Consider the following 19,576-nt stretch of genomic DNA (forward strand, 5'->3'; position numbering starts at 1 on the left):
AAACCAAAAACCAGTAATAGATATGCAAAGAATAAAGAGAAAGGAATCCAAGTATATCACTAAAGAAAGCCAGCTAACTATGAAAGAGCAAGAGAAGAAACAAAGAACTACAAAACAACCATAAAACAAGTAACAAAATAGCAATATATACCTATCAATAATTATTTTAAATGTAAATGGACTAAACACTCCAATCAAAAGACATAGTGTGACAGATGGATAAAAAATCAAGACCAATCAATATGCTACCTTCATATCAGACAAAGACACATGCAGACCAGGGTGCCTGGGTGGCTCAATCAGTTAAGCATCCAACTTCAGCTCAGGTCATGATCTCATGGTTCATAAGAGACTATATAATGACTATATAACACTATATAATCATCACTATATAATCATCAATAGAACAATCCAACAAGACGATTTAACAATTGTAAATATTTATGCATCTAACATGAAAGCACCTAAATACATAAAGCAGCTAATAACAAATATACTCTATAGTAAAACCATAATAGCAGGGGACTTTAACCCCCAACTCACATCAATGGATACATCATCCAAACAGAAAATCAACAAGGAAACCATAGTTTTGAATGAAACACTGAACCAGATGGATCTAATACATAGCCAGAACATTCCATCCTAAGACAGTGCAATACACATTCTTTTTAAGCACACATTTAACATTCTATGAATAGATCACATATTGGGCCATAAAACAAGTCTCAACAAATTCAGAACAATTGAAGTCATATACATCTTTTCTAACCACAACACTATAAAATCAACCACAAGAAAAAAATCTGTCAAGAACACAAAGCATGGAGGTTAAATAATATGCTACTAAACAATGAATGAGTCAACAAAGAAATCAAAATTAAAAAAAAAAAACATGGAGGCAAATGAAAACAGTCCAAAATCTTGGGGATGCAGCAAAAGCTGTTCTAATAGTGAAATTTATAGCAATTTATAGCCTACCGCAAAAATAAAAATCTCCAATATGCAACCTAGCCTTACACCTAAAGGAGCTATAAAAAGAACCAAACCCAAAACCGGCAGAAGGAATTAAAGAGTAGCGCAGAAATAAGTGAAATAGAAACTAAAAAAACCAATAGAACAGATCGATGAAACCAGGAACTAGTTCTTTGAAAAGATCAACAAAATTAATAAACCTTTAGCCAGACTCATCAAAAAAAAGAGAGGACTCAAAAATCAGAGATGAAAAAGGAGAGGGGTGGTTGGGTGGCTCAGTCAGTTAAGTGACTTGCTTGGGCTCAGGTCATGATCTTGCAGTTTGTGAGTTCGAGCGCCGTGTCAGGCTCTGTGATGACAGCTAGAGCCTAGAGACTGCTCCAGATTCTGTCTCCCTCTCTCTCTGCCCCTCTCCCTCTCATGCTATCTCTGTCTCTCAAAAATAAATATTAAAAAAAATTTTTTTAATAAAAAAAATGAAAAAGGAGAAATAACACCACAGATATACAAATAATTGTAACAGAATATTATGAAAAATTATATGCCAACCAACTGGACAACCTAGAAGTGGAAAATTCCTAGAAATTTAACCTCCCAAACTGAACAAGGAAAAAATAGAAGATTTGCACAGACCAATCACCAGCAATGCAATTAAATCAGTAATCAAAAAACTCCCAAGAAACAAAAGTCCAGCACCAGACTGCTTCATGGGTGAATTCTGCCAAACATTTAAAGAAGAGTTAATAACCATTCTTCTCAAACTATTGCAAAAAATAGAAGAAGAAGAAAAGCTTCCAAAAATCAGTCTATGAGGCATTACCCTGATACCAAAACCAAGATGCTACCACAAAAAGAACTACAGACTAATATTTCTGATGAATATAGATGCAAAAATCCTCAACAAAATAGTGGCAAACCAAGTCTAACAATACATTTAAAAAAATCATTCACCACCATCGATGGGATTTACTCCTGGATTGCAAGGGTGATTCAGTATTTGCAAAATCAACATGATACACATAAGGTCAGTAAGAGAAAGAATAAAAACCACATGAGTTCAAAAGATGCAGAAGTAAACATTTGACAAAGTACAACATCCATCCATGATTAAAAACAACAAGGGGCACCTTGTTGGCTGGGTGGCTCAGTCGGTAAGTGTCCAACTTCAGCTCAGGTCATGATCTCGCAGTTTGTGAGTTCAAGCCCCACATCAGGCTCTGTGCTGACAGCTCAGAGCCTGGAGCCTGCTTCGGATTCTGTGCCTCCCTCTCTTTCTGCTCCTCCCCCATTCACACTCTGTCTCTCTCTCTCAAAAATAAACATTAAAAAAAAAAATTAAAAAAAAAAACACCTCTACAAATAGGGTCAGAGAGAACATACCTCAACATAATAAATACCTCAACATAATAAAGGACATATATGAAAACCCAGGACTAACATTATACTCAATGATGAAAAATCGAGAGCTTTTTCCCTAAGGTCAGGAACAAGACAAGGATGTCCACTCTCACCCCTCTTATTCAATACAGCACACAAAACAGCCACAGCAATCAGACAACAAAAATGAGGCAACCAAATTGGTAAGGAAGAAGAAAAAATCACTACTTGCATATGACAGGATACTATATACAGAAAACCCTATAAAGACTCCACCAAAAAACTACTAGAACTGATAAATGATCTCAATAAGGTCATAGGATACAAAATCAGCATCAGAAACCCACTGCATTTTTCTATACACTTATAATGGAAGTAACAGAAAGAGAAATTAAGAAAATAATCACATTTACAATTGCACCAAAAAGAATAAAATAGCAATGAGGTGGAACACTTGTACTGTGAAAACTATAAAATGCTGGTAAAAGAAAAAAAAAAAACCTGAAAACAATACAAATGGAAATATATACTATGTTCATGGACTGAGAAAAATTGTTAAAATGTCCATACTACCCAAAGCAGTCTATAGATTTAATGTAATCCCTATCAAAATACCAACAGTAATTCAGAATTAGAATAATCCTAAATTGTATGGAACCACTCAAATCCTGAGTAACCAAAGGAATAAAAAAGAAAAACAAAACTGGAGGTATAACAGTCCCAGATTTCAAGTTTTATTACAAAGCTGTAGTAAACAAAACAATAGGACACTGGCACAAAAATACTTGGATCAATGAACACATTAGAAAGTCCAGAAATCAACCCACAATTATATAGTCAATTAATCTTCAACAAAGGGGGCAAGAATATGCAATGGGAAAAAGACAGTCTCTTCAACAAATGGTGTTGGGAAAACTGGACAGCTATATGCCAAAAAATGAAATTGGACCACTTTCACCACACACAAAAAATGAACTCAAAATGGATTAAAGACCTAAATGTAAGACCTGATACCATTAGGGGTGCCTGGGTGGCTCAGTCAGTTAAGTGTCTGAGTCTTGATTTTGGCTCAGATCATGATCTCACAGGTTCATGGGATCAAGCCCCACATCTGGCTCTACCCTTACAGGGCAGAGTCTGCTTAGGATTCTCTCTCACTCTCTCTCTCTCTCTGGCCCACCCTGATTATGCTCTCTCAAAATAAATAAAACATTAAAAAAAAAAAAGACCTAAAACCATTTAAGTCCTAGAAGAGGGGGCACCTGGGTGGCTCAGTCAGTTAAGTGTCCAACTTTGGCTCAGGTCATGATTTCACAGTTTGTGATTTCGAGCCCCATGTCAGGCCCTGTGCTTACAGCCAGAGTCTGGAGGGTTCTGTGTCTCCCTCTCTCTCTGCCCCTCCCTGCTCATCAATAAATAATGAATAAACATTAAGAAATATATAAAAAATAATAATAAAGTCCTAGAAGAGAGCACAGGCAGTAATTTCTCTGATAATGACCATAGCAACATTCTTCTAGATAGGTCTCCTAAGGGAAACAAAAGCAAAAATAAACTATTGGGACTTCATCAAAATAAAAAAGTTTCTGCAGAGTGAAAGAAACAAATCAATGAAACTATAAACAACCTACTGAATGAGAGAAAATATTTGCAAATAATGTATCTGATAAAGGGTTAGTGCAAAATATATAAAGAACTGATATAGCTCAACATTCCAAAAACAAATAATCCAATCAAAAACTGGGCAGAAGACATGAACAGATATTTCTCTAAAGAAGACATCCTTAGCCAACAGGCACATGAAAAGATGCTCAACATTACTTATCATCATGGAACTGCAAATCAAAACCATAATGATATACCACCTCACACCTGTGAGGTGGCAAAAATCAAAAACACAACAATAAGTGTTGGCAAGGACACGAAGAGAAAAGAACCTTCATGCACCACTGGTGGAAATGCAAACTTGTGCAGCCGCTGTGGAAGACAGTATGGAGGTTCCTCAAAAAAAATTAAAAACAAAATTACCCTATGATCCAGTAATCGCTCTGCTGGGTATTAACCCAAAGAATACAAAACACTAATTCTAATTCCAAGGGATATATGCACCCCTATGTTTACTGGAGCATTATTTACAATAGCCTTATTAGAGAAGCAACCCAAGTGTCCATCAATAGATGAACGGATAAAAGTGATACACACACACACACACACACACACACACACACACAGAGGAATATTACTCAGCCATAAAAGAAGAATAAAATCTTGCCATTTGCAACAACATGGATGGAACTAGAGTATAATGCTAAGTGAAAGAAGTCAGAGAAAGACAAATACCATGTGATTTCACTCATATGTGGAGCTTAAGAAACAAAACAAACGCAGGGTGCCTGGGTGACTCAGTCAGTTAAGTGTCTGACTTCAGCTCAGGTCATGATCTTGCGGTTCATGAGTTCAAGCCCCGTGTTGGGTTCTGTGCTGAGAGCTCAGAACCTGTAGCCTGCTTCAGATCCTGTGTCTCCCTGTCTCTCTGTCCCTCCTCCACTCAGCTCTGTCTCTCTCTCTCTCTCTCAAAAATAAACAAACTTTAAAAAAAAAAAAATGAGGGCGCATGGGTGGCTCAGTCGGTTATGTCCGACTTCGACTCAGGTCATGATTTCACGCTCTGTGAGTTCCAACCCCGCATCAGGCTCTGTGCTGACAGCTCAGAGCCTGGAGCCTGCTTCAGATTCTGTGTCTCCCTCTCTCTCTGGCCCTCCCCCATTCATGCTCTGTCTCTCTCGGTCTCAAAAATAAATAAATGTTAAAAAAAATTTTTTTTTAATAAATAAATAAATAAATAAAAATGAACAAAAGAAAAAGACAAAAAAGACTCTTAAGTATACAGAACTGATGGTTACCAGAAAGGAGCTGGGGGAGGCAGATGGGTGAAATAGGTGAAAGGGATTAAGAGTTCACTTATTGTGGGGTAGCTGGGTGGTTCAACTCAGTTAAGTGTCTGACTTTGGCTCAGGTCATGATCTCATGGTTCATGAGTTCGAGCCCCACATCGGGCTTTCTGCTGTCAAGGCAGAGCCCGCTTCAGATCCTCTGCCCCCCTGTCTCCACCCCCCCCCCCCACTTGCACTTTTACTCTCTCTCAGAATAAACTTAAAAAAAAAGTTCACTTATCAATAAGGAGCACTGAGTAATGTATGGCACTGTTAAATCACTACATTATACACCTGAAACTAATACCGTTATTATTTTTACTGGAATTCAAAAAGTCACTGAATTACATGCTTACATTCTTCTCAGCCTTTTGGCTAAGATCAAGTGTAGTATCTGTTCTTTTCAGAGTTACATGCTTACAATGGATGGATTTTAGGGCTTGTAAATTATACCTCTTATAAAACTTCCAAAAAAATGTTAAGGTCATAGAGGAAAAAGAAAAACTGTCCCAAATTAAAAAAAAAATTTTTTTAACGTTTATTTATTTTTGAGACAGAGACAGAGCATGAACGGGGGAGGGTCAGAGAGAAAGAGGGAGACACAGAATCCGAAACAGGCTCCAGGCTCTGAGCAGTCAGCACAGAGCCCGACGCGGGGCTCAAACTCATGACCGTGAGATCATGACCTGAGCTGAAGTCGGACGCTTAACCGACTGAGCCACCCAGGCACCCCTAAAACTGTCCCAAATTAAAGGAAATTAAATAGGTAAGACAACTAAAGACAGTACTTAATCCTGGACTGGATGGGGCATAGGGGTACAGGAGAACAGCTACCAAAGGCTTTATTAGGATCACTTGATGAAATCTGAATTGCCATAGATAAAAATATTGATGAATTCATATTAAATTTCCTGATTTCTATTACTGTACTCGTTTTATCACAGAATGTCCTTGTTCTCAGGAAACACACAATGAAGGATTTAAGGGCTAAAGGAGGTACAATCTCCAGTTTATTCTCAAATGTTTCAGAGAAATATAACCTGCAAATATATACTTATGGAGAGAAATGATAGAGCAAATGGGCAAAATGTAAACAAGTGGTGAATCTGGGTAAAGGGCATACAGGGAGTTCCTTGAACTGTTTTTGCAATTTTTATGTAAAATTTGAAATTTTATCAAAATTACAAAAAAAATTTTTAAACAGTACAGTAGCAGAAAGTGGCTGGAGGTGTAGAAATGACAAGCAGCATTAGTAAATAATTTATTAAAGTCACTGAAGCCTATCTCCTGAAAAGAAAACACAACACAACTTGCAGCCTATACTCACAAAGATGGGTTAGACTAGGAGATATTCTAAAACCCTGATAACCTCTAAAATGTGGGGATTTACTGCTACTTCTCTTATGGCCATGCTTTCTTTCCTTCATTTCCAACACAGGCATGACTACCAGGTTAGGGGGCAAAGGAGATTTTCCAGGCCTAAACTGTTCTGACTATGCCACCAAAGTGCTAATTCTCCCCAGTAGGTTATTCCTAGAGCTCAAGATTAAAGATTAAAAAGTAGGTTCACAAAGTGGCTTCTCAACGAACATGTGTATTCCCACAACTAGCAGAGCAGCTTACACAAATACACATTTTTCTGATGGATCACAAAGGGCAGTAGCCAGGGATAAAACATTCATAAGCCTGCAGGCCAGGGAGATGACAAGAACAGCTGGCCTGATTAGAAACAATGTCTGCCTGTCTCTTTTCTGACTTCTCCCTATTTCCTCCCCTCCCCAGAAATACAGACCTCTCCCTTTCCTCAAGTTTCCATCTGGCAGTATCTCTCTCCCTTACCCCAACCTCCTTTACCTTCTTAAAACATACTTCCTACTTCAAGTAATACATCTAATCTACTTTTGTGTTTTTCATTTCTTTCTTTGTAATTTTAGTTTGTAAGTAAGCAGAAAGATCTGATATACTGTTCATCAAATGTTTCTGAATAGTGGGATTTGGCTGATTTTTCTTCTTTGTACTACAACTTGAACTTCATATGATGATATTGTGTTTTAAACAAAATAAAATACTACATATTTAATTCCTAATTCTAGCAAATCAATTCATTTTAAACTTTCATAATATTCCATGTCCCTTGCTTTTGAGAAAAATAATTAGGTGATTTCCCCTATAAGTGATCTTTAATTTTGTTTTCCCCTAAGAGTTGCCCTCTGTGATAAAAAAAAGTAAACCCTCTCCACCTACTCTCTTGCTTTTTGTACACCTTCCATGCCTTCCCCAGTGACACAGGAAGAAGCCACAGAACAGACACAAGGTAGATAACAAGGAATAGGGATGGGAAAGCTCTAACCAGGGCACAGCTTAGAAATTAAGCCTTGTATTATTTTATTCTGTAAATGCTATTAACAGGTTTCTTACCAGAAATATGTCTGCATAGCCAGCCAAAGACTCTACTCCCTCTTGGATCCGTGCTCCCCCAGAGTCATTCATTCCAATCACTGGAGCCCCCACTGTCATGGCCTGGTCCATGATCTGAGACAGCAAAGCAATCTTTTATGAGACAACTGATCCTTTTATCAAAAACAATTTATAAAGTACCATGGTGTTTTCTGGAAAATGTTCCAAGTGCACTTTTCTTTTTAAATGCTCATTATGAGAGAGAGAGAGAGAGAGAGAGAGAGGAGAGCACGCGCATGTGAATAGGGAGAGGGGCAGAGAGAGAATCCCAAGTAGGCTCCACACTGTCAGCACAGAGCATGATGCAGGACTCAATCTCATGAGCCATGAGATCATGACCTGAGCCGCAATCAAGAGTTGGATGTTTAACCAAGCGAGCCCTAATTACACTTCTCAAAACAGGAATCATTAACACTGGCTTCATTCCCCATGATGATTAGGTACCTCCATGGAAAACAGAACCAAAATTTTAAGGGCTGATTAAAGCCCTTCAGGCATCCAAGAGCCAAAGCACTTCCCACCAGCAGGGGATAAGACTGCTCATAGCAACCATTTCTGAGCCACAGGCCCAGGCTATAATATTTTCCAGTATCCAGTTTTGTTCCCAACTTTATTTTTTCAAGCAGGTTCCATGCCCAACGTAGGGCTTGGGCATGGCCTTGAGAACTCATGACCTTGAGATCAAGAGTCACATGTTCTACTGGCTGAGACAGTCAGGCGTCACCACCTACCCCGCCCCCCCTTACTCTTTTGAAAGAACTGACACTAAACACAATAACAAAATAGTATTTTTATGAAAGTACATGTAGATCCATCTGTTAACCAGAGTCAGGCCCAAGCCTGATTTCACTTGTAATAAGGCATATTTTCCTCATGGGTCAGTAGTTGAGGGCTTAATAAGCAACATTCCTAAGAACCCTTTTCAGTTCACAAAGTACTTCCACTTCCATTATCTCATTCAACCTGATAACAGAGGCAGTGAAAAGAAAAATTAGAGAGGATTAAAAGTTAAGTGATTGGCCCAAGGTTTCAGAAATAATACATGACAAGATCACATCTAGAATCCAGGTTTTCCATTACACAGGGAAGCACTGCTTGACTATTAACAGTCAACCGTACCTTTAATTCCACATTTCTCCAAGTATGATCTATACTTTTATTCATCTCCAGAGCATCTCATCACTAGCAGTGGAGGTTTTTTAGGTTTTTTTTTTTATTTTTTTTACATTTATTTATTTTTGAGAAAGAGTGAGACAAAGCATGAGCAGGGGAGGGGCAGAGAGAGAAGGAGACACAGAATCTGAAGCAGGCTCCAGGCTCTGAGCAAGTGGTCAGCACGGAGCCTGATGCGGGGCCCGAACCCACAAACTGTGAGATCATGACCTGAGCCGAAGTTGGACACTCAACAGACTGAGCCACCCAGGTGCCCCAGCAGTGTTTTTTAAAATACCATCATGTAATCCTTGCACTGTTCTTTATCCTTTAGTACCTGGACTCTCCACCTAGATCATGGGCTCTTTACCTGGAGTCTTCAGAATCCCAAGGGGTCTGTAATAGATTTCATCCATGCATTGCTTGGATGGGAAAAAATTTAATCTTTACCTTTATTAATTCTAGCTGATCTTTACCATACCTTTTAATTATGAACACAGGAAACAAAATCATTATTTTATGAGAAATACCTGTGACTTTATATTAAAAGAAGCCATGGATATTTTTATGTCACACTAAAGTTGCAGGTATCTTGAAGTAGCACTTTCACTCATGCCTACTTTGAAACTATAGAGGTTTAAATGCACAGCTAAATCTTGTTATTTGATAAATTTGAAAGCACACAGATTACAAATAGGAGTGCCTGGGTGGCTCAGTTGATTAAGCATCCAAGTCTTGATTTCAGCTCAGGTCATGATCTCACAGTTGGGGAGATCAAGCCCCATGTCAGGCTCTGTGCAGACAGTGCAGAGCCTGCTTGGGATTTTCTTTCTCTCTCTCTCTTCTCTCTCTCTCTCTCTCTCTCTCTCCCTCCCTCCCTCCCTCCCTCTCAAAATAAACAAACATAAAAAGCATGAATATTACAATTGTAATTTTTTTTAATATTTTTTAATTCTTTGTAATCCTACATATCTTATGCATGTAAATCATTACCAGATTGCCAAAGGGATCCATGATACAAAAAATGTGAAGAATTCCTGCCTTGGACTAAAAGGATGTTTGGGTCTGCACCCACCCCACATACACAGCTCATTGTCTTGCACCCCAATATTTAATATGAACTATGTGACTGATGAAAGTACTGGGTTTTCAAGATTAAATACTTACTTTGCAGATCTTTTGGGCATGTGCCCCAGACAGACTACCTCCAAAAACTGTAAAATCCTAAAAAGAAAACAAATCAACAAATAAAATATAGTCACTAGCCAGGAATGAAAAGCCAGGAGTAAGACGAAATGAAAAACTCTTAGTCAAAAGTTTTTGAAGGATTTTCAGGAGTTCAAAAAATTAGGAATGGTCTTTTATTCACTATTCTATGGAGTAATTTGTACCTTAGAGGGAATTCATGTATTGTCAACAGCAAAAGACTTAGTCTTTGCTCTACAAAAATGAATCCTAGCTCTCTAAGGAAAACTTTTCATGCAGAATTAACCTGAAAAATCAGATTCTATAGATGTCAGGCAGGCATTTCTATTACTAGAAATATTTGCCATTCTGGGGCGCCTGGAGAGCTCAGTCAGTTGGGCGTCCGACTTCGGCTCAGGTCATGATCTCATGGTCCATGAGTTCAAGCCCCACGTCGGGCTCTGTGCTGACAGCTCAGAGCCTGGAGCCTGTTTCAGATTCTGTGTCTCCCTCTCTCTGACCCTCCCCCGTTCATGCTCTGTCTCCCACTGTCTCAAAAATAAGTAAACGTTAAAAAAAAAAAAAAGAAAAAGAAATATTTGCCATTTTGACGAGAGGTTAAAAAAAAAAAAAAAAGACAATCAGAGCCCTCACAGCTTCCTCTTGCTTAAGGAATTTCATTACCTTCTGATATAAAGGGCTTCTTGTGGGAAGGACCTCCTTTCTAAAACTACCTCAAAAAGCGAGTAATTAAAAACAAAGTCAGCCTAGGAAGACAAAAAAGGAAGAGGAAACAATGGCAGGGGAGAGAGTGAACAACAAACTCAGGGGAACTGAAAGCACAAAAAGAATATCTGACTTGGAGCAAATGGAAGCCTATATACTGCAGGGGGAGTAACCACAAGGATGGAACAACCCAGGAACTATAGGAAGTCGGGGGTGGGGAGGGGGGACTGGGGAACAGACTGATAAAAACTCTGGGTTAGGAGCAGTTGGACCCCACAGGGCCTCTCCTTCACCTTGAGAAGAGGAAACATTTATTCTCTAAAGCAATTTCACCAGAAGGACTCTGGATTCACAATCACCAGTAGCAAAAGAAAGCAAAGGTGAGGCTAAAAACATCTGAGATTAGGAACCTATACAAGAATAGATCGTCCTCCCCCAGAACATACCTATGAACAATTATCAGTCAAGAGACTAAGGCTGCTTCTACAGAAAAGCACAAGATCCCCAGAAAAAACAACTGCAGATATTAACATTTTGGGGATCAGTACAAAAAACTGGGTCATCACTCCCTACCCTAAGTATCCTTCAGGGCTTATTTCAAATGCCCCATTTTCCCTAAAGCATTCCTCAAGGTTGAATGTGATCGTCCACTGTCCCGGGCCCACAGCACTTACCCAGAATCACTCTTGCCCTCATCTGTACAGAACTCCTGTTCTGCCCCAATTTATCTACAAAATGAGATTAGGTTCTTCAGGGCAGGAACTGTGGCTCAGTCATCTCCCTCTCCTCGCCCCCAATCCTCATCCTACCCTACCCCATGGGCATAAGAAGTAATCAAAAGTATCAATTCAATGAATTTTGTATTTGCTCAAAAGTTAGAAGGTTGAGTCCAGAAACAATAGTACAATACTAGTACAATAACTTACTTTGTTCTAGCTATCTTATTAATAATTCCTTCTGTACACGTTTTTGCATCTTTCTTTCTGTACAAGTTTTTGCCTAGCTCTCATAATTTCTTCTAGTTAAGTAGTTGGTAGACCCATTTATAACAGTTTTAAAACATGTCAAAGGTAATTCATTAAGTGAATGAGTACTGTCTAAGTACATTTAAAATTAACCAGTTATTTAATACTGAACCCATAATTTTAATATTTAACAAGCTTTATGATTTTAGATCTGTAAAAGGAACTAAGTATTTAGAATTATACGTATACTTCCACGTCTTGAGGTGGAGAGGGGTGGTAATCAAACCCAAAATAATATAGTGTTAGTTTACTATTAGCTGCTGTAACAATTACCACAAATTCAGTGGTTTAAAACAACACAAATTTATTCTCTTCACAGTTCTGTAATTTAGAAGTCTTACATGGGCCTCACTGAGCTACTCTCAAGGTTAGCATGATTAGATGTCTTTCTGGAGGCTCCAAGGGAGAATCTGTTTTCTTGCCTTTTCCCTGTTCTGGCGACCAAATGCATTCCTTTGCTCATGACCTCCTTCCACCATTTTCTTAAACACCAATGGCAGATGAAGCCCTTCTCAGCACATTCTTCCCACCTCCTCTTCTGCCTCTCCTTCTTTTAAGGACCCTTGTGATTATATGTGTCCACCTGGGTAACCCAGCCTACTTTCAGTGACACTAATTCCATCTGCAGCTTAATTCCCCTTTGCCATGTAAGGTAATATAGTCACAGGTTTTGAGAATTAGGAGTTGGACATCTTTGGGAGCTATTCTGCCTACTATATTTTCCTATGGTTTCAGTGTGAAGAAACTGTATCCGTCCTTATGAAGCCTAACAAAACTTGTTTGAATAGTTTCATGAAGCCCAAAACTGAGGGGCCTATGTTCCTGAGACTCAAGTCCCTTCCACCCAGGCTGCATTCACAGCACTCTCTTAGGCCCACACATTGCCCAGGACATGGATGCCCTCCAGGCACACACCCAACCCACCAAGAAACATCTCATTCACTTAGAATAAACTCCTGGTTCCTGGGACTTTTTACATGATTACTGCCCTGTGATTATCCCTAAAACAGACTCAGGATTCTGAGAAAAATACATACTATGGTAGAATATTCTGGACACATGCACTGAAAAACAAAGTATATCCCTCTTCTGCCACCACTACAGGCAAGTTTTCATTCCTCAAGACTTTCTTCTCACATATTTGGTCCTGGCTCTGCCCTCCAGGAAAGCTCAGCCTATTCGAGTTATTAAATACCTGACTGAAGACATAAACCAATCTTCCATTGATTCGGCCCCGTCCAGTGACCACACTGTCTCCAGGAAACTACCAGAAAAACAGAAAAATAAAAGTTAAAAAAACCAAATACATCTTTTAATGAATTTGACAATTATACCCGAATGAAAGACCAAAAAAATAAAATAACCCACCCTAAATTTCTTAAAATTCAATATGAATCAAGAACATGAAGGAATCTCTCCTTCCCCTTCTCCGCTCTGCAATAGCAAGCACTAGGCTACTGGTTCATCAACAGAAGTAACGGGCACTATAGTTAGGCTTCATCTTCCTTCTTAACAGTAAAATAATCAAGACTCCCCCTAGGGCCACTGCTACCAAATGCCACAGGAAGGAGAAGGGCATATAATGACACATGGCAACTCTAGAAAGCCACACACCCCACCTCCAAGCCTTAGGGAAAACCCATCATTTTGCTTGGAATCCTGGAATACTGTGTAGCCCATAATGACTCAAACGGAGCCAGCTGATGCGATGCCAAGTTCACATATCTTTGGTGAATAACAGCATATATACAGACCTGAGGAAAACTGATCAAAAGTGAATACAGAGAACTCTGCATACCCATGGAGAACATCCAATTTAAAAAAGTGTCGGTGACTCTGACTTTAAAAACTCCATAAAGTCAAAGTGTCAAAAGAGGCAAGTGGTCCTGCTTTAGGGGTCTCTGGTACCTAGATGGACCAGAACACAACCAAGACATTTTCGCCCTTCCTTCTAAGTTTGTCACTCCATACCTGCGAGAACTCTGAACCCACAACCAGAGACCCAGAAACTGGGCCATAGTCACACTGCACAAGGTATGAACAGTCCCATTCCATTCCTTCATCTGCAAAGGTAACTGGGGGAATCTGGAGGCCCAATAGTACTTCAGAGGCACTCTTACAGTTTCAGGCCTCTAACCTGAAAACTATTAAATGTACCTTGAGTTCCAGATGGCCTTCATTATTAGGCTAATGAGTAGGTCAGCAGGGCCACAGCTAGACAGTGCAACTTAGAGGCTCACACCACCATTGTAAAAAGATACCTTATTCTTATCAGCAGCCATTCCAAAATCTGCACATCTGTGTTCCACAAACATGTCGCTCTCAACAAAACTGCCAGGGTCCAGCAAGAGGCTGATCCGCTCTCTGGCAGTCAGCTTTCCCTAAAATACAACAAAAACCATTCAGTCATGTCATCATAGAGGTCGGTAAGCAAGGAGTGCTTGTGAGTGGGCCACAAAGACAGGTTTTGCCCCTTCACCTCACATGAAAGCCTCTATTCCATCAACCCACCCAAAACACTGGTGTTATCAGTAGATATCAGCCAGTAAGTAAATCAGGGCAGACAGGCTACTCCAGGAGCTACCAACTGTGGAGGGTAAATAAGGAAGTAGGAAGAGGAAAAGATGGAGAGAAGTGGGGGTAAGGAGAGCCTGACCCTGAAACAAGATAACTAGTTCCACAAACATTTACTGGAGACCTAAGGAGTAATAAAAAGAAGAATGGAAAAGTAGGAGGTGGAAAACTAAATCAGCCTCACTGAAGGGCCTAAGGCTACACCCCCACATTCACAAGTTTCTTCTAGGGAACCCCACACAAACTCACCTCACTAGTGTCCAACCCCAAAGACACTTTCAGGACTACTTCCTGGTTCTTCTGCCTCTTCCATGGCTTCTCCTACTATCCTACATTGGGGCTCGGCTTAGAAACCCCACACCTGACAGTGATACTATCATATGGCAACAACCCCACAGCAGGTAGTGCCTGAGATGAAAAGGAGTTAAACAGAGTGGTAAAGAGCTCATGTGAGAGGAGTGAAAAAATGCTTCTTGGAGATGAGGTTGGAACCTTCAACTTATCAAGAGCCTCTGTTGCTTGGACTCTCAAGCCCTTAGACTAAGCCAAACACCCAGGCCTACTGTCCTCTGCCCTCTCTCCACCCCAGGGAAAAACCTCAAGTTTGGCTCTTTTTTTCCCCCATAATAAAGCAGCCAAAGCCAGTGAGGTCGTTTTAAAACAGACAAACATATACACTGTTGTGTGGAGTAAGTTTTCCAGAAAGCAATTTAGCAACATATATTAGAGTGTTCAAAATATTCCTATCTTTTGACCCAGTGATTCCATTTCTGGAAATCTATCCTATGGAAGTCATCCAAAAATTGTTGAAAAGGGGGTGGAGTGGGGGATTTAAATCAAGTCAGCCTCCTAAGTCAGCTCTGGCAAAAGAAAAATAGCTTCTGGAGCCTGCATCAAAACCCAGTAGGGTCCACCTAGCAAAGAGGTGGGGTGATGTTCCAGGGAGAATTCACCAATGGGCCCCAATACAAAGCGTGCACAAGAGCACTGCCAGGCCTTTCCAAAGTATGATGTAAAAATTCCTTCAACCCAGACAGAGCCACCCCAGGGGAGGAAGGGAAAGCACTCCCGGCACCACACACAACCAAATTTACATCTTGCTCCCAAGAGTTAAGAATTATTACTATCTTCTGTTTAGAATAAACTGACTCCTCAGGATTAAGTAACTTGTCAAAAAGGAATGGTCACCTTCATGCTCTTGTCAAATGGGGATTTCCATCTAAATCAACACCTAGAATTCAATCAAAAACTAGTTCGAATTTCCTCACTGAAGACCCCCAGCCTTCCACCCCAGTCACCACCCCCAGGCTTGACATGTGCCTCGGTGCCCTTCACCGCTAAGAATTTCACTTCTGCATCTTCCCGGTTATTTAACTCACCCAGCACAAAGGTCCAGTTTCACACACATGTCAGTGACGCACCGCGTGAGCCTACTTCCAAGTCCCTGGTCACCCATTTGGGCCTCAGTTTCTCCTGCTGATAAATGGCCACCCAGCTTATCTCTGAAGGCCAGCTGTAATTCTCGCCTCAAAAACCTCCCTGCCTCCGTTGCGCATCGTGCCTTTCCTACCCAGCATGTCTATGCATGCTGAGATCCTAAAGGCGTTCAGCCAGCATTGAGGAGGCAGAAGTTCCCACAAGATCCGGGAGCTCAACCCACCCCAGATTAATGTGAGAGTTTGCCCAAATTACTTCCCCCACCATATGCTTCGATTTTCCTGCTACCATGATGGAGCAAGAACCGTATACTACCTACCACTCTTCCTCCGGGCATGAGAAGAACACGCAGAATTTTTGTTTTGTTTCGTTTTTTTATTAAGTGCCCGTCATCGCTTCTGTAGCTCTACCAATAAGATTGTGAGGGGGAAAATACTATTTTCTCCTTTCAATAAACTGACTCCTAGTGATTAACTGGTCCAAAAGTTTATAGAAGTTAAATGGTGAGTTGTCTGGGGCCGAGCAGCTGCGACTAAAAATCCAGAAGTGAGGCACAAAGGTGCTTATTCTCGTTTTACCTGCTATTTGGTGAAAGGCTACAGGTTCTCAAGGTGAACCTTCTCGTCCCCGCCCCTCCTCGGCATCGCGCGGATTGGCTGAAAGGACTGGGGCGCGGCGAGCCGGAAACTCTGTAATAGGTTGCGAACGCCAGAGGGATGGTCGGGTCCCCCTAGGACTCACTCGTTTATGCTGCGCGTCGATGCGACTCTGGCCTCCCCCCAGCAACGCGGCGCTGCGCTTGTTTTCGATGCGCTCGTTAACCGAGACGGGCTCGCTACACACGCTGCGGACCGCATCGCGGAGACCGCCCACCACAACGCTGAGTCTTGCTCCAGCCGCCACCACGCGCATTGCCGCCGCCATCTTTGCTCCGCGGCGAGCTACCAGCCGGTGCGCCTGAGAACGCTTCTGCGTCAAGCGTGGGTATCGGGTTCTGCGCCTGCGCAGCATGGGTGGGACGTAGAGAGCCTATGGGCTGGACGTCGCAGCGCGTTTAGAAGAAAGGCCTGAGAGTTCGAGACTCCATACCGCTCTGGGACATCATCCTGAGAAGGATAGTACTGTCCTCAGATCTGGTGCCTTCCTTGCTGCACAGAAGATGGACTTAATCCTTGCTCTTCTCTGGCTACCTTGACCTCGAATTTGGTCGTCCCACCACCTCCAGAAAATGAGTAGGTAATAGGAGCTAACCAACATGTATTAAACACTACCAGGTGTGGCTTAAAGCACTCACGTGCATTAGCTTATTATCCTGATTTCACAGATGAGGCAAATGAAGCACAGAGAGGTAGAGTGATTTGATCAAGAGCCAACACTAAAGAGGTGGTGGAACCAGGATTCAGACACACAGACCAACTATGTGCCGCATATTGAGCACAAGTCACTTAACCTCTAGTGAGTAGTTCTATAAATGTGAACCCAGCAGTGGGAACAAGTGGGAAATGCAGACTTTCAAATTCTCATACTCCGCCCCAGACCAACTGAATTAAATTCTGAGGGAGCAGCCAGCAATCTGTTTCACCAGACGACCTCTAGGTGATTTTGACGCTTGCTAGATTTTGAGAACTACTCCTCTAGGAATTTAGAACTGAACTCTTAGGAGCTTGTCCATCTGTTTCCCCAGCTAACAAGCAGCTCTTTAAGGCAAAGTGCAAGGTGTCTATTTTGCATTCTTAGCTACAGAAAACTACTAAAATTGATTATTAAACCCTCCAAGCTCCAGCTCACAGCTAGAGCCTTCATAAAGTCCAAATTCTGGGTTGGGACTTTGATGTCAATTCAATTCAGCAAATCTTTTTGAGCACCTACTATGTGCCAAGAACTAACCACCAGTGTTTTTCATATTTCCTGGAGTAGGAATTGTTCACCTAGCATGCAAGGAAGCTGAGGGTCCAAAGTCTGAGGTTGTGTGACTGGACAAAGCCTACCTGCATGTGCCTGACCCCATAGTAGATGTTGTTGGCCCGGCATCTGGGTTCCTGCTTTAAGAACCTCATCAACCTGGAGAGAGAGACAAAGGATCTGCCTGGTAGCACAGGGGAGAATTTGGGCAAGTCTGGATGTGTCAAGAAGAGTAGCTCTGAAATGTAACTGCATGTAGCATATTCAGATTCCCATATGGTTCTACCATCCACTTTTTGGGAATGGTGGTAAATGAGACTGCAAAGCAATAACAGAGTTAAAGTATGAAGAATTTTGCCATGTTCAGAAATTGGGAGTTCATTTGGGCTGGGGGCCATGAGACTCTTGTTCTAACGTGCTTTGCAGATCCCTCTCCAGTGGCACATCTCACACTGTGGTAAGATTGGTTAGCTCATTTCTCAGCTAGATTCCCAAGTCAGAGGGCATAAACTGTGGCTGGCTTGCTCACCACTGTAGCCCCTGTACCTAGAACAAGGCCCTGTACATAGGAAGCCTCCAGAATGTATTTGCAGAATTGAATTGAGCTAGCAGATAGTTAATTGCATGTGGCTCAAGAGGTTTTCTCCTACACCTATGGATCCTTCCAAGCTCTGCTCAGGTATCATCTCCTCAAGGCAGTACTCTGATCCCCCTTCTGCCTAGGTTAGGGAAAGTATCAGTCCCTCAGGAAAGCAAGGAAGTTTTTCTTATTTAACTTTCAATAACCAGTGCTTAGCAGAAAGCACAGGAGGGATCCATAAATGTTAGACTGAACCCAATTTTTCCCTCTCTCTCCACTTTCCCTTTCCCCTCCTCTCATTCTTCCTCCTCACTGTTTTAGTGCCCTACCATGGGTATTATATATACAGTCCTATAGATCTATACTGTTATTCTTTACCTCAGATGGAATTCCCAGCCTAGGATGGGTGGAGGTGGGGTAGAAGGAGGGTTGAACTACCTGGTAATTACCCTCTGGAATCCTAGCATACTCCGGGCTGTTTTCCTGCCCCTAGTCCTCCTTGCTTGCATTATTTCTCCATTTTGAAACAGAAGTCACCCTGACCTAGCTGTTCTATCCTAGTCAGTGATCACTGTCAGTGAAGATGGGTGAAATGGAAGGAAGGAGTAAATTTGGAAAAGGTCACACATATTTGGGTGAGCATGTTATCCAGATCTTCTGAGAAGCAGCTGCCAAGAAAGGAATTAAATGTGCAAGAAATCAATTAGGGGAACGACCTGTGAGAGAAAATGGGGCAGCAGCTGGGAGAGGCTGGGAGAACTATCAGATTGCAGTACAAGTCTGAACCCCAGCCAAGGAGAAAGGGAAGGAAAAAAGGTGATTAGGAGCTCCTTAGACTACTGTGCACGTTTAAGGAAAGTTCAGCAAGGCTGTCAAGGAGTCCTAGAGCCAAAATATTCCTGCCCGTGTTTGGCTGGTAGCAGCACATGAGAGGTGTGGCCTCAGTACAAATGCAGCAATTAATTTCAGATCAGTCAATTACTCTTAATGCAATCCAGGTGTCTTGCCACTTTAGCAAGTTTGAGGTGGTTGAAAGTAAAAGGGTGTGAGAGGAAATTTTGGAGAGGAGCTGCCATCCGTATGAGAAGAGAGGATTTTTAAGATGTTTCTTATGCCTTATGAATGTACTTCTCTCCTTAGTGTTTTATTTTTTAATGAAAAAAAAATGAAATGCTTTAGTTACTTTTTTTTTTTTTCTAGACTGCGTGCCTTGGACTGCTAAGATTGGGTCATAAGAACCCTGTCTTTAAATT

At 41.3% G+C, this 19,576-nt stretch overlaps 1 protein-coding gene and 1 pseudogene across 3 annotated transcripts in view; one reads left to right on the forward strand and one right to left on the reverse strand.

Moving 5' to 3' along the window:
- The window catches only part of PCCB (propionyl-CoA carboxylase subunit beta), a 95,661-nt gene extending 78,827 nt beyond the window's left edge, over positions 1–16,834 (reverse strand). Inside the window, exons 1-5 of one of the 3 annotated variants that reach the window (XM_045503560.1) lie at positions 16,583–16,834; positions 14,092–14,211; positions 13,026–13,094; positions 10,062–10,118; positions 7,704–7,817 (exon numbers count right to left, since the gene is read on the reverse strand). In XM_045503560.1, the coding sequence (XP_045359516.1) occupies positions 7,704–7,817; positions 10,062–10,118; positions 13,026–13,094; positions 14,092–14,211; positions 16,583–16,765 (543 nt within the window). In that variant the 5' untranslated portion in view covers positions 16,766–16,834. The remainder of the gene's footprint in view (positions 1–7,703; positions 7,818–10,061; positions 10,119–13,025; positions 13,095–14,091; positions 14,212–16,582) is intronic. The other 2 variants (XM_045503561.1, XM_045503562.1) reach the window with 2 other exon arrangements.
- Positions 5,641–5,766, forward strand: LOC123576330 (annotated as a pseudogene).
- Positions 16,835–19,576: the final 2,742 nt, after the last annotated feature.

This window comes from Leopardus geoffroyi, chromosome C2 (genome assembly GCF_018350155.1).
Source record: "Leopardus geoffroyi isolate Oge1 chromosome C2, O.geoffroyi_Oge1_pat1.0, whole genome shotgun sequence".
Taxonomy (NCBI): domain Eukaryota; kingdom Metazoa; phylum Chordata; class Mammalia; order Carnivora; family Felidae; genus Leopardus; species Leopardus geoffroyi.